The sequence below is a fragment of the Acomys minous genome, assembly GCF_964271855.1.
Source record: "Acomys minous genome assembly, chromosome: 17".
Classification (NCBI taxonomy): domain Eukaryota; kingdom Metazoa; phylum Chordata; class Mammalia; order Rodentia; family Muridae; genus Acomys; species Acomys minous.
Window position 1 is genome coordinate 26,309,232 of NC_140500.1, and position 14,186 is coordinate 26,323,417.

At 47.0% G+C, this 14,186-nt stretch overlaps 1 protein-coding gene across 2 annotated transcripts in view; it reads right to left on the minus strand.

The window, feature by feature from the left end:
• Window positions 1-1,421: 1,421 nt before the first annotated feature.
• Window positions 1,422-14,186, minus strand: part of DCP1B (decapping mRNA 1B) — a 37,810-nt gene continuing 25,045 nt past the window's right edge. For both annotated transcript variants that reach the window (XM_084766429.1, XM_084766430.1), the window contains 5 exons: window positions 13,791-13,926; window positions 9,210-9,338; window positions 6,225-7,082; window positions 3,810-3,986; window positions 1,422-1,635 (listed from right to left, as the gene is read on the minus strand). In XM_084766429.1, coding sequence (XP_084622555.1) covers window positions 1,555-1,635; window positions 3,810-3,986; window positions 6,225-7,082; window positions 9,210-9,338; window positions 13,791-13,926 — 1,381 coding nt within the window. In that variant the 3' untranslated portion in view covers window positions 1,422-1,554. The remainder of the gene's footprint in view (window positions 1,636-3,809; window positions 3,987-6,224; window positions 7,083-9,209; window positions 9,339-13,790; window positions 13,927-14,186) is intronic.

Below are 14,186 nucleotides of genomic sequence, written 5' to 3' on the forward strand. Positions count from 1 at the left end.
TGTTGTGTAAATAAGTTTTTGTTCTAATCCCAAGTGTGGGATTTTAGTTTGAATTTTAGCTTGACCACACCTGTTAGGGGCATGGTTTTGTCAGCTGGTAAAGGCCTTCCTCACGCAGCTCTGAGGAATATAAAGAGGAGCACACAGAGAGAGCATGGTGGGGGGGTGTGATGTTGGTGTGTGGAGTGGAGCAGTTTGAAGAGACCAGACACTGACGGTGTTGTGCTTTGGGGCAGACAGAGAGAAATGCTTCAGGGCTCAGCAGCTTGGAGGAGACTGCTGGCTGTGTCTGCTGTTGAAGGAGACAAGGATAGCCCAAAAGAACCCAATTGACCCCAAAAAGCCGAGAGAAGTAAAAGGGCCCCCTCTCCCCACTAATCTTCTTTCTCCTATGTAGGGTTGGGAGGTTGGAAGGGAGACTGAGGCCTAAACACCCCCAAATAAAGTAGAGTTTAAAAGAAAGCGCGCTCCAGAGGTCAATCTTCCTGAGACCACCTTTCTTCCACAGGGGAGGGCATGCCCTCCTACAGGAGAGGTGGGTGCCAGCGGCCCCTTGTTGCTAAGAGGGGTGAACAAAGGTCAAAAGCATCTGGTCTGGGTACCAGGTGCTGTAAGGAAACCTGCACCCCACCCCGGCCTCCACTTCAAATTCTCCATGGAAAGAACAGGATTCAACTATGAAACCCGAACCCAAAGATCTTTTTATGATCCAGGGAGAAGCCGTGGTAAAGCACAAAGCCTCATCCACTGTGCGCCCTCAGCAGGAGCCGATGGCCACTCCCCGCTGGGGAAGGTGGGGCTCTGGCGCCTCCCTCCAGGACTGCTTCTTATGCCTCTGCACACGACGCAGCATCCGGACTGCCCCTGAATAGCCATTACCCATCCTCACGCGCCCTCCCCTTCAGGACATTTTCCAGCCGTCTGTTTGAAGTGAGGGCAGGCTGGACCTGCTGTTTGGGCCCCAGGAAGTCACCTGAACTGAGAAATGTGAGTGCTGCTTCAAGCCTGGGCTACTGTCGACACTTAGAACAGTTATCTTCTAGATGGAACCTGGGCAAGAATGCCTTCAGAAGGCTTCTCCCTCCAAAAGCTGGCATCAAACATGCCGAGTGGAGCTCTGCAAGTAAGAGGCTGACTCGCCTTTAAGTCTTCATTGCTTCCAAAAGTGCAGGGACCTCCCTAGTAGGTAACTTGTGGGATAATATTGCCCTCTGGTGGTTATCAAGCACCATGGCACACAAAACCCAACACTAGGAAACTGCAAGAGCCCAAAATGTCTTAAAAATGGCAGATGTAGGAATGTAGGGAAAATGTAATCTTATATGAACTGAGCCCAAACCACCTACCTACTCAATTTGTAGTGCCAAGTATACAAGAGGGTGCGATTTGTCAAAGAACAAGGAACAATCCTCCCCAGGATATTCAACAGTACAAAACATTTTACTCTGTATTATTATACTTTGTTTAAAAGGCAGAAATGTGTTTGGTTGCACCAGTTCACACGAAGGACCTGGAAAATTTAGTTCTCAAAAGTCTTTGCTCTCACGCCGTTGGTCACGTGGCTTTTCGCATGGCTGCTTGTGTCACACTGAAGAGATAGGCTTCATAGATTATGCTTAAGAAGCTGTCATCATTCTGGAAAACAAAGCCAACAGGCCCAGGGGCCGTTACTTGAGCAGCAGAAGGCAAGACTTCCTGCCTGTCCGCAGCTGAGCTGGCCGTGGGTCAGCGCCTTACCTACCTCTGCTGGTTGTGCTGACAGCTGGCAGGGATGGCCTGTGTGTGTGTGTGTGTGTGTGTGTGTGTGTGTGTGTGTGTGTGTGTGTGTGTGTGTGAAGGGGCCTGGAGGCAAGGCTGGGGGCAGAGCTGCTGGACTTCACTGTCCGTATGTGAGGTCCATGTCCCACGACAGCTGACACAGACGGCAGGCCCGCCATGCAGAGTCCAGCTGTGCTATGTGCAGGATGAACCAGCAGGGATGAGTCACAGCGCCTCGGCAACAGCGGGGGAGTTAGCTGGTCCCTGCTAAAACCCTCCAGGTTGCTGGTAATGTCTGTGCACTGTTCCAGGCATTCCTTGGGATTTTACCCATAGCATGGCCCATTGGTACCTTGCCAACGTCAGTATGGCTCTTCCCGTGACCTCTGGCCTCGGCAATGGGCAGCCATAGATAGGCGGTTTCGGAGCTCTTATGTCTGACTAGGTGGGGAGCAAACTCTAGGTGTAAGCGCTGGTTCTCTTGATTCGTGCTCGAGGCTTTCCGCTCCCTCTCGAATCCAGCGCAGCTTCTGTGGGCCCCCATGTTCAGCCTCCCTGGTTTATTCTCTCTCCATACCACAGTCAGTGGCATTCTCAAACCATGAGTAAAAAGATGTTATTTCATTCTGCTTTTCTTACAAAGATGCTCTCAGTGACTTTTAGAGCGTTTCAGGAATACAAAATCCACAGCCCGGAGAAGTGTTAGCTGCACACAGAGAATGGCGGGAACAGGGCTGAACTGTCTAAGGCACAACATCCAGTCTTAGGCTAATGTGATCGGAGTGGAACGAGCCAGGAAAGGCAAGACTCTTTAAAATCTAAACCTATGTTTATATGCTTCCTTATTGTTCTGCTAAAGAAATTTGCAGATATTTGTTCTACATTCTCATGAACGCACTGCGAGTAAACGGGCCACATTTCGATCTTAGTGCACATTTAAGATTAGTGACATCATTAAATTAGGAAGGCTCAAGCATGCCAGACTGCCATTCTACTTCCAAACAGATGCTCATTTCCAGCCCCATCCTTCTTGTTCTCTCTAAAACACGTTATCTTAGAAATGTTTTCACTAATAGGGATTAAACATCAACCAGAGACCAGACAGCCGCCAAGGCTGGCCTGCTCTGCCGCAGCCGCCTGCTGACGATGCAGAGCCTCCAGACGCCGTCAAGACAGCCTACGGGGTCCTAAACACATTAGCTGAGGCCTCTGCTTCTGCGTGGCTTCGAGCACTACCCTCTGCAGGGCCTGTCTGTCATTCACTCAGGAGTGGGCTCTGTTACACCGGCTGTCTAGTCTTGGAACATTAGCTACATGGCCTAAGAGGAGACAGGAACAGGGCAGCCTGGCTCGGTGCTACCACCAGATCAAACGTAAGCCTCAGTTTCCTCATCTGTAGAATCAGATAAATAAGAAGGTTTTAATTTTTTTTTTGTACTGATTTACTTTGTGTACGTGTATGCGTGTGGGAGGGGTTATGTGTGCAGGGGTGGATACGCCAGGACACCCAAGTGGTCAGAAGATAGCCACGGGTCATCAGGCTTGGTGGCAAGCACCTTTACCTGAGTAAATTGATTGAATTATTCAACTTAACAGTGCGTGGCACACAGTTCAGAATAAGTTACTACCACGGTACAGCAGAGACACGTAAGGCCAGGGCTGGCAAGGCGGCCTATCACTCTGCCCTGTGCTGAGCAGCAGGTTTCAAAACCATAGCTGACCTGTGTTGACAGCAGTCATAGCTGGTGCGGCTTAAGAATACAGCTTGCCCAAGATGGCTCTACGACTGCTCTCAACAGTGAGCTCCCAGAGTGCCCCCAGCTGGCTGGTCATTAATCATATACTTTTTTTTTTCTTGGCTGCTGGCAGCTAGGACTTACTCATTCCTCCAAGTCACAAATCTCTTGAAGGCTTGAGACATCTCCGTCCACAAGTAGTATTCTGAATATTAGCCAGTTAACTGAGTTTAGAAGCTGCTTAGGGGGCGTCACTCTATGGAGTCCAAAGAAGGCTCAGCCAACTCAGTCAGCCACGGTGGTCAACAGTCTTACCTGAATGAGGTTCAGCAGGGCCTCTTGGAGCTGTAGCCTGCTGAGGGGCCTGCTGGCCATGGTGGAGGAGTCCCAGCTCTGCGGGGGCAGGAGGAGGCTGGGGGAGGCAGCAGGGAGTTCCTGGCCTCCGAGGGGCACGAGCCCATTATCAGTCTCCCTCAGTGGGGCACAGGTGGACTGCGTGAAAACCACAGGGGGCGTGAGCAGAGAGGCCGCTGCAGCAGGGACACACTGAGATGTGATGGTCTGCTCACAGCAAAGACACGCACACAAGGCAGGGTTAGGGAGGACCCACACAACGGAGCTCCAGAGATGAAAGGCCATGTTCACAATGGTGGTAGAGGGGTGCTCAGTGGGAATCATCCCCAGATCCCGTGGGCGGGGAGGGCTGACAGGGGCTGTTCCTGTTCCACCCTCAGCACTTTCCTCAGTGGTTACTACCTAGCTCTGGAGCCACCTGCCGATGCCATGACCTTTGTGCAGGAAACCAGGGCCTCGTGTGAGAGCTTATCTCTCAGGCAGCAGATATTTAGGAGGGCTGGCTTTCCTCAGCACCGGCTGTCCACTGCCCTGCCCTGATGCCCTATCATCCATGCTTGTCAGACGCGCACACAGCTCCCAGACCTGGCTCCTCAAGGAGATACTGCTCCTGTCACTAGGAGGAACTGTGACTTATGCAGCAGCCCCTTACTGTGCCTCTCTGATTATCTGCAGCCACGTAGCTATCTACTGCTTCTCCTGGCTGGCGTGGGGGTGGGGATGGGTAAGGAGTGGGGCCAGGATGAGGGCAAAGATCACGGGATAAAGAGCAAGGTCTGCGCACACAGATCATGGACCACTGCGACCCATCTGTGTGCTGAGTCTAATCTAATCCGTTGGCCGGAAGGTCTAACACCAAGTTTTCAAATGGCTTTCCCAATTATGCAAGTGACATTCTGAACTGGGTCTGACTGACTCCTACAGCTGCCACGTGTCTCTAACTCAGGTAACAAAAAGGTATCTTATTTCTCAGCCTCAAAGCACTCCAAGACTCCAGAGAAGTAAGCAGAGAAGTGGCAATTTAGAAGTGGCTATAATTTTATCATCACTCCCTTGGCATCTTTGGGGGCAGAAAGCGGCCTAGAGGAAAACAGGCGGTTGTTTCTTTTAGCTTTCCCTATTTGATACCCCGAGGAGAGGTGTTGAGAGCTAGCTCCCGAAGGGAGGAGTCACAGCATCGGGAAGAGCACAGCGTGGGCTGACAGAATGTACACTTTCCTTATTTGGTTCCTGACATTTGTGAGAACTAAAAACAAAGAGAATTCTATATGCAGAAATTAAGTCTGATTATTAACCCTGATTTTCTGATTCCAAATCAAAGAGAAATGAAAAGCAGACATTTAAAAATGGGGTCAATACTGCACTGCATGAGCGTGAGGGCAAAGTCCCAGTTTGAACAGAAGGGATTTAATAAAGAAACACCTTGATTTGGTTCACAGTCAAATCTATGTGGTATGTGCCCAGGGCTTTTGTTTTAAAACACACGAACAATTTCTGAGGACCCACTATGAGCTATATGATGAAATATGTCAAAAAGACCAACTTTTCTAGACATAAAATAGGTAGAGGAGAACCTTCCAATCTTTAAAGTCAGCGCATTTTCACGCACTCTGTGGCAATTCAAGGAAAACAGACCTGGTTGGACCTTCGGATGCCACTACAGGCAAGGTCAACAGATCCTGGCTTCTCACTATCCTGGTTGCTGATAGGCACAGACAACTATCTTCCCAGAAAGAAACACTATTTCTAGAAATTACACCATGTTTCCTTCTCTGGCAGTTTGTGGGTGGTACACTTGTTCCTGCCTGGTCTTCATAATATCGATCACCTAGAAGGCATTAAAAGCAATAGGGTCTTTACTGTTATTTCTACTTACTTCAAGAACCTACAAGCTTGCTGGCTGCAGTGGTACGGCCCCTGCTTTCTCACCACTGCGCAGTCAAGTGGCCTCTGACATAGAGCAAACACTCAAATCCTACACTGAGCCAATGAGCAAGCAGCAATCGACCACAGAGCGACACCAAGAATTAGCCAGATGTTTACATCCCAAAACATCAGAGCCAAAGGTCATGGGTCTTCTAGTCAAAGGCTAGGTATTTTCCACATCTGGGCTGGCCTTCAGGCCTTATGACACGATAAAGATTTAGCTTTACAAACAATCTGTAAATGGCGGAGGAGCGACCGCCTGTAAGCAGAGGGAAATGTCTCTATCGAGGCAGAAAGGCAAGATGAAAGACAAAGAAACACACTGAGGAGCCTCTGGGTGGCTGTTCTAAATGGAAATCCACAGGACACATGTTCCCTGCAGCACGGCAGCCAGCTGCAGATTCCAGTGCACCACGCCAGCAGTGTGCTATCTCCCCAGCACATATTTACCTGCAGAAGAGGAGCCTGGTTTTCCATGCTGGCTGTCTTGCTGACCCAGGCTTCCAAGGGCTTTTCTGTACCTGAGCCCTGGGCTGACACAGGGAACCTGGCTGCCAAGGCTGGCCGGGGGGCCGCCTGCTGCTCCTGTTGTACTACCTGGAGCTTTCTTAGCAGCTCCTGAGTAGGGAGCATCCTAGGGCTGCTCTCCTGGCTGCCAGGGAGGGGCAGGGCTTGTACCGGTGGTGCACACTGCTCCTTCCTGAGAGTTTGGTGTCCTGGTATGAGAGGTGGAAGGGGGCCACTGAAATACATCAGTTGCGACTGGGCCATGCTCTGGCCTGGAGCCACCTGAGTGGCCACAGCTGGGCTGGCAGGAGCACATGGATTATACTTATGCACTGCCCCAGGGGCACCTTGAAGCTGCTCTAACAACTTGTGGCTTCTGCAAGCGCTCTGTGCACAGTACGCAGTCCCACCATTCCAGGGAGACCCCAGTTGGACAGGACCAGGAAGAATTCCCCTTGCAGGACTGGGGCTGCCACTTTCACAGGGCCACTGTTCGGGATGCCGTGGCAAGGGGTGCAGTCCTGTGCTCCCAACCATGAGTTTCTGAATGGCTGGGCATAGCTGCTTCTCTACCGGGAGTAAGAGCTTTCTGGGTTCCTCACAGGACAGGGAGCATGCAAACCCGTGATGAACGGGAAGCTTCTGCTGCTGCGGCTGCTGCTGCTGCTGCTGGTGGTGGTGGTGATGGTGATGATGGTGGGCAAAGGTCTGGGAAGTTTTCATAGGTTCCTGACAGGGAGCTTTGTCTTGTTTCCCAAACAGTGATGTCAAAGATAGGTGTTGGGGCTTGGGGTCCAAGGTCTGGGGAAAAAGAAAGATATCCACAATTAGGTTCGTGTATCTTGGTTATGGGAGGGGAGGCTGGGAAGTGTAACTTAGCTAACTGATGGTTTCCTCTATCCACAAAGGGTCAATGACAGAGGTGAAATTTATGAACTTGAAAAGCCTGAGACCTTTGAAATGTCTACTATCTTCCCAGCATTCTCCCCTCTGTGTCCCCGAGACTGTTGTTATACCACAGTATCTGGTCACTTGATAAGACATGCATGTGATCCTCGAGGGCTCTGCATCTCACAGACTAGGGCACAACATTCTACTCCACAGTAGAAGATTGCACATACTTCATGGAAACCCACTCTCCAGCCATGGTCCATCTAGGGATGCTGAGAACAAGACGTGCTAGAAATAAGCAGGATGTAAGAGCTCTGGGTTCTTGGTAGCTTTTCACAGAATTATAGAGAGCCAAGGCTAGAAATAAATTAGTATTTTAATCTAATGTGCAAGGACCAGGCGTATACAATGCTCTGGCCCCGCTGCCACGCTGCTCCTGCCCTCCTGTCCCTGGGCCTTTCTGCACACTCTGCTTGGAGACATAGCTCCATTCTAAAGCCAATGTATCTTGGTTTCTCTACTAAAATGAAATAAAAAGTTCTCTTACAAGGATTGAAAAGCTAAAATAAGTTAGAAAATACTTTTTTTTAAAAATTCAAAACAAGATTTTCAGTAGTCAGTCATTTTATGTCTTCTGGCTCATGCCCATTTTCAGAAGTGACGTAAACTAATTCATTGAACAGCAACCCCTTACGTAAGAATAACTATGACGCAAGAACAGACATACTTCCTTTACAGTCAGTAATGAGCCCTGCTAAGCAGTGAAGTTTGTCTCTGTGGTACTGCTCTGAATAGCACACACCACACACATGGCCACAGGGCTGTAGGGCTTAGGCTCCCTGGCCCAGAGCTAATCCACAGCAGACATTCCATGCTGCAGACCCAGTGCCTGGTATCACTCCTGGTACAGGGCAGTGCTCAGAATACTGTATTTTATTGTGCTGCCATGATGGCTGCTCCTCCAGTGGCCTGGGAAGTCACCTATCCTGGAATGCACCCCAATGGCTTATGCTTCTGTCTCTCTGACACTTGTTTTTAACAATGTATGATTGTCTAAGGAGCTCCAGCTTACAAGCCATGAGCACAGGCTGGGGTAAAGGCTACAGTCCCCGAGGAAGAACATCAGTGCCACATAGTACAGATGCACAGTTGAACAAAGCTGCCTTTCTCCACTGACCTTCGGGGTCCTTCAGCAGTGCTAGGCCCTCCCCTGAGGTATGTGGATAAAGCTCTTTGAGACCCCCAGAGAGGCCGAAGACAAAAGCAGAGGGTTTCCTGGTCTCTGTAGTCACTCCAGGTTACTTACTCAGATTGTGAGCTCTGGAGCTGGGCGCCTCAGCTGAGAAAGAACATGTAACATCTTTCCCTCAGCTGAGAAAGAACATGTGACATCTGTCCCTCAGCTGAGAAAGAACATGTGACATCTGTCCCTCTGGGTCTGGGTTGTCGCACTCAGTATTATTGCTTCTAGTTCTACCCATTTACCTACGAATTTCATGAGTTGATTTTCTTTACAGCTGAACAGCATTCCACAGTGTATGTGCACCACATTTTCATTATCCATCCATCAGCTGAAGGGCAGTTAAGATGTTTCCATTTCCAAGCTTTGTGACCAGAGCGGCATGAAACCAACACAAGGCATGCTGACATGGAAGGGGGAGATCGCATGGGGCCTCGCTCCTACACATGGAACTACAGGCCACTAAGGCATGCTGGGAGTAGGGGGACAGTCTTCCTCAGGGAAGAGCACACCAAGCGGCTATGCGACACCAAATGGTCAGCCCTGAAAACGAGTACATATGAGTAACACTGCATACATATACATAACACCCTGGACTGAACAGTAGTAGTTATGTATATTTATGAGTATTTAATATTTAGGAATTAAAGAAATAGAGGCCATAGATGAGAGAAGGTAAGGGGAGTTTACAGTGGATAGGTTGGAGGGAGGAAAGGAGGGGGATTATGTAATTATATTTTAATTTTTAAAAAAGTGTCTCAAAAAAGAAAACAAAACAAGAAGCAGAAGACTCCTACCTTGCTGGGCAGGGGCTCGTGCAGCCTCTGGCTGCTGCTGGGTCTCAGAGGGATGGGTTTGATAAGTTTAGGGTTGTCACAGATGGCAGAACAACTGGTTATCTGTTTTGGCTCAGAGCAGGTCTTACACTGGAATGGAAAAACCCAAATACTTCATTTTTGATGGAAATAAAAGAAGCTTTAGAGCTTTTACACTCGCTCTTGCTTATCTAATTGGTAAATGGCTATTTTAAAATAAGTTTTCATGCATGAAGGATAATCTCTCCTACCCTTCTGATGGGAACTCTATCTGGGTAAAAAACAACTACAAATTTATTTTTGTGTGTAATTCAGTGCCCTGAAACACCACCACTAACGTCAGCTGCCCGAGGACCCAATGCTCTTGGATAGTTGGAAGATTATGTGTTTGATTTAAAAACAACCAGTCTAATAGGTTTCGATGGTAAGCACTCACAGAATCAACACATTTAGAGTAGAGCTGCTAAAAATATTTAACCCAAGCATCTAACCTATTTTTGGGCTACAAACTAAAAAGTAAAGCTGTCTTAAACCAGTGATTTAAAAATTGCTAACACTATCTTTATTTAATAGATGACTTCTTGCATTAACAGGACACTTTAGATGAAGTGTTCTGTGCCACTCACTACAAATGAGAATTTCATAAACAGACAAGCCTCATCACTTCACATACTGACTCATTATCACCTGTTAATCTAACCAACTACGCACTCGCTAACAGGATTCCTCACAAGAGGGCCTGGCAGTGACGCTGGGCTTTGTTTTGTCAAACACGCACTACAATCCGGGCATGCACACTGCAGACTCTGTCGCGTCTGCTTCAGCTTCACAGTCAAGGCCTAAGGCCTGAAAACACCGTGACTGCCTCTGACAAAACGCGAGTGATAGGCGCCACCTCACATCTCAGGAGCCCACAGTTCTCAAGGGGGTTTCCACCTATTGGGGCACACCCTCTAATTCTAGGACAGAGGCCTGGAGTTGGTTGCCACTGTGTGCACCTATCTGTTAGATCAACCACACAAAAGTATAACTATATTTTCCAAGAGTTCTGTCAGTTCTTTGGCCTTTCCTCTACACTGAGACGTAGCTTTGCCTCTCCTTAGGTCTTTTTTCCTTTTCTTTTTTGAGACAGACTGTTACTACATAGCCCAATCTGGACTCAAAATGACAACCCTAATCATCAAGGAAATGCTTATCAAAGTTACCATGGGACCTCATGTCACTCCAGGTAGGGTGTGTACTCTCAAAAGGCCTAAGAGGGCTGGAAAGATGGCTCAAGGGCTAAGAGCACCTGCTGCTCTTGCAGAGGACCCAGGTTTGGCTCCCAGCACTCACACCCTAGTTCCAGGAAATTTAATGCCCTCTTCTGACTTCTGTGGGCACCAGGCACACATGTGGTGCACACACATAAAATTTAAAAAAAATTAAAAGGCAAAAAAGAATAAAGTGTTGGTGCTGATGTGGAGCAAAGGGAATCCTGGTACAGTACTGCTGGTAAACCTAAAAATATCATTACCAGAAGACCCGCCACTGCTGGGCACATTACTACAGGGCATGACATCATTATGCCCCAGAGACAACTGTGTTCACTGCAGCACTATTTATAACAGCCAAGTCATGGATCAATTAAATGTGTGACAACAGATAGATGGACAAACAAAATCACAGACAGACAGACAGACAGACAGACAGACAGACACACACACACACACACACACACACACACACACACACACACACACACACAGATATTTAATTTTCAAAGAAGAAAAAAGCAGTCCTGTCATTTGTGAACATATGGATGAAACTGGAGGCTAGTATGTTAAGTCCACCCAGCACCGAGAGCCAAATATCACAGGGCATCACTTCTATGTGGGATCCAGAGAAGCAGAATTCACAAGGGAGGAGAATGGTGGCTATCAGAGGCCTGGGTGACAAGCCATTGTGGGGATGTTTAAGACACAAGACACGGTGGGAAGTTCAAAGGATCCACTGCACATCACAGTGACCACAGCTAATAATAGCATCTGTGAAAGGTGCTAAGAGGAGCCTTTAAGTGCTCTCACCACAAAAAATGCTAACTATGTAAGGTTGGATGTCTTAATGTAAACAAACAACTTGCCAATTAAATGTTAAAAATTAATTTAAAAGAAAACTGAACTCGCCACCAAATTCCAGAGTCTGAAAGGATCTCAGCACTCTTTGTCTAATCCTTATCAAAAGATGTGAAATTCTTTTAAACATCTCCACTGCCTCTTCTTAAACATGTCCAAAAATGGAGATGCCCTGCACAAGAATTCTGAGGGAAATAAAAATTCCTGCCTTTTAAATTACTGTTTCCATTTCCCACTTCTTTATACCAGACACACTTTACTGATGGCCTGTACATTGTCTGAATATGTCTAAATGCCTACATGCACATATGAGAGGTGACAGCACAGGCGGGACAAGGCTTATGCAATGTGACTGATGCTAACAGGAGAGCATCTCCATCTAACTGGTGAGGTCAGGCATGACTTGTGAGACGGGAAGGCTATGAAATGGACCTGGAAAGGCTGATCTTGTTTGGATGGGTGGGGACGGGAGGAAAGAGAGGAAGGCACTTTGAAGATGCCGATGCTAGTTTCAAATACTTACAGAATATCCCAAAGACCATGTTACGGAACGCCTCAAGAGTCCATGAGTTCATAAGCCGAGAAGAATGCAGACAGGGAATGTTATCCGTGTGAGGCCTATGAGATGGCTAGTAGGAAAATGGGGCCTGGAACCCTCAGTTTAATTCCTGGGATCTTCAATGAGCTGAGCTTGTTCCTTGAACCCACAACCCAACTGACAGCAGGAGAGACCTGACTTCTGAAAAATGCCCTCTGACTGCCACATGTGAATAGTGGCTTGTCTCACACACACACACACACACACACACACACACACACACACACACACACACTCAATTAAATAGCAGTGTCAGAGGCTATTGGTATCTGAGTACTTTCAAAGAAAAGGCAGTAGTCATTTATTTTTGGTTGACTTCTTGTCCACACTGTCTCTCCCATCATTACCATGATACCATAGATTATTACACACTAATGCAAATTTCATTTATTGTAACAGTTGAAAAATTATAAGGCCAATATTCCTATTAATAACAAGACTGCTGAATTAAGTTTCTAATTTGTTGTTCTTTTCATCCTTAAAGTATTTATTACCTACTAAGATTGTTCAGTTCAAACACTGTGACTTGAAATCATGATCTGTCTAATTATGTCATAATGTAATATTCAGTTACATTTTCTTATTTTTAACCCAGTTTCCAAATTCCAATATTATTTTTTCTTAATTTTATTTTGCCCATTTTCTAGTGTTAATCTTTTATATTCAATTTATGTTTATATTTATCAATTTATATTTCAACTTCCTAGTTTTTAGGCATGAACATTTCTTCTCATGTGTTACAAAATTTTATTTTGTTTGTGTTTCTTTTAAATCTGCAAAATGTTAATTTTTATGTAGTGGAAATTAATTGGTTCTGAGTTTTAAGGCACAGTTAGGAAGATTTCTTTTTTCCTAGAATGTAAAGAGATCCAAGTAAGTTCCCCTCTGAGACCTGAGATTTATCCTGGGATGTAGTTTGAGGTACAGTTTGATTCTCTACTTCTCCAAATGGGTACCAGTTGACTCAACACTGTTTACTTAAGAATCCATTCATAGAACTGACCTGAAACAGTTCTTTACGATATCATAAACCTGATCTATAAATCCATCTAATCCTGGCTTCACCTATCCTGTCTGCCTATCTGGCTACTATGCAGGCATACCAACTATCCACAGTATCCTCATTTTCATAACCAAGTTTTAGCATCAGGTAAAGCCTGCTTCATGGCCCCTAGTCTACCTCCTGCCAACAATGCTGGTTTTTACACCCCCCCCCACCCCGCCTTCTTGCCTATTTTCCCCTTACAGTCAGCTTGTCTGCTCTATGAAAAGGAGAAGAGGAAACAGCAGCATTTATTTAGAAACCATCTACACTTTATAGAATAAAAGAGAACTGACAACTTTACATCCAATCTTCTTAATCCTTAGCTTACAGGATATACACTTCTGTATAATTTTCAAGCCACCTTTTATTTATTCTCTGGGGAGGGAGGGCCCCACAGCACACGTGTAGAGGCCTGGCGACAGGTGCCCTTACCCAATGAGCCCTGTTGCTGGCCTCCTGCTTTGACTGTTTGAGAGGTCTCACTACCGGGCTAACCTGGACCTCAGCACACTCCTGTTTCAGCTTCCCAGACACTGGGATGACGGCCTGCCCCATCAACAAAGGCCTGAATTTTTTTTTACATATCACCATTGTAAATCTAGTAGATCTTTTAACTGAATACAATAGAATTTGCTTATATGAAAGCTACTAATGTCTTAGGGTACCTTTTCATTTACTTAAAAAGCGAACAGTCTACACCTTCTATCTTGATGTCGTCTGGCTGGCTTCTGAAGCGCCTTAAGTCTTCCTCTGTGTCGACCCGCTCACTGCGGTTAAGTACCATCCCACGGAAGAGCAGGACTCACCTTCGTGTACTCATCTTTGGCTTTGGTCAGCATCTGTAAGATATCCACTTCTTGGCTCTCTCCTGAGTTCAGGGTCACTGGGGAGGATCCTGCTCCAGCCCCATGACGGGCTTTCAACTGTTCGCACTGAGTGAGGCTAGAAAAACAAGGGCAGATGAATATTAGGAAACTAAAGTAAAAACCAATGCTATCCTCCAATTCTCTCCCAAGGGTTTCCATCCCATCAGCACCATCTCAGAAAGACTGCCAAGGCGCTGGAAACAGAAAACGAGAGAAGAGGTCTTGAGTCAGCTGGCCACATATGCAAACCCACGGTAGGAGGCAGCAAGCTATGGCCTGCGGACGCTAGCCTGCCCCGCCCGTTTTATGAAGAGAATAACAAACACAGGCCTGCTC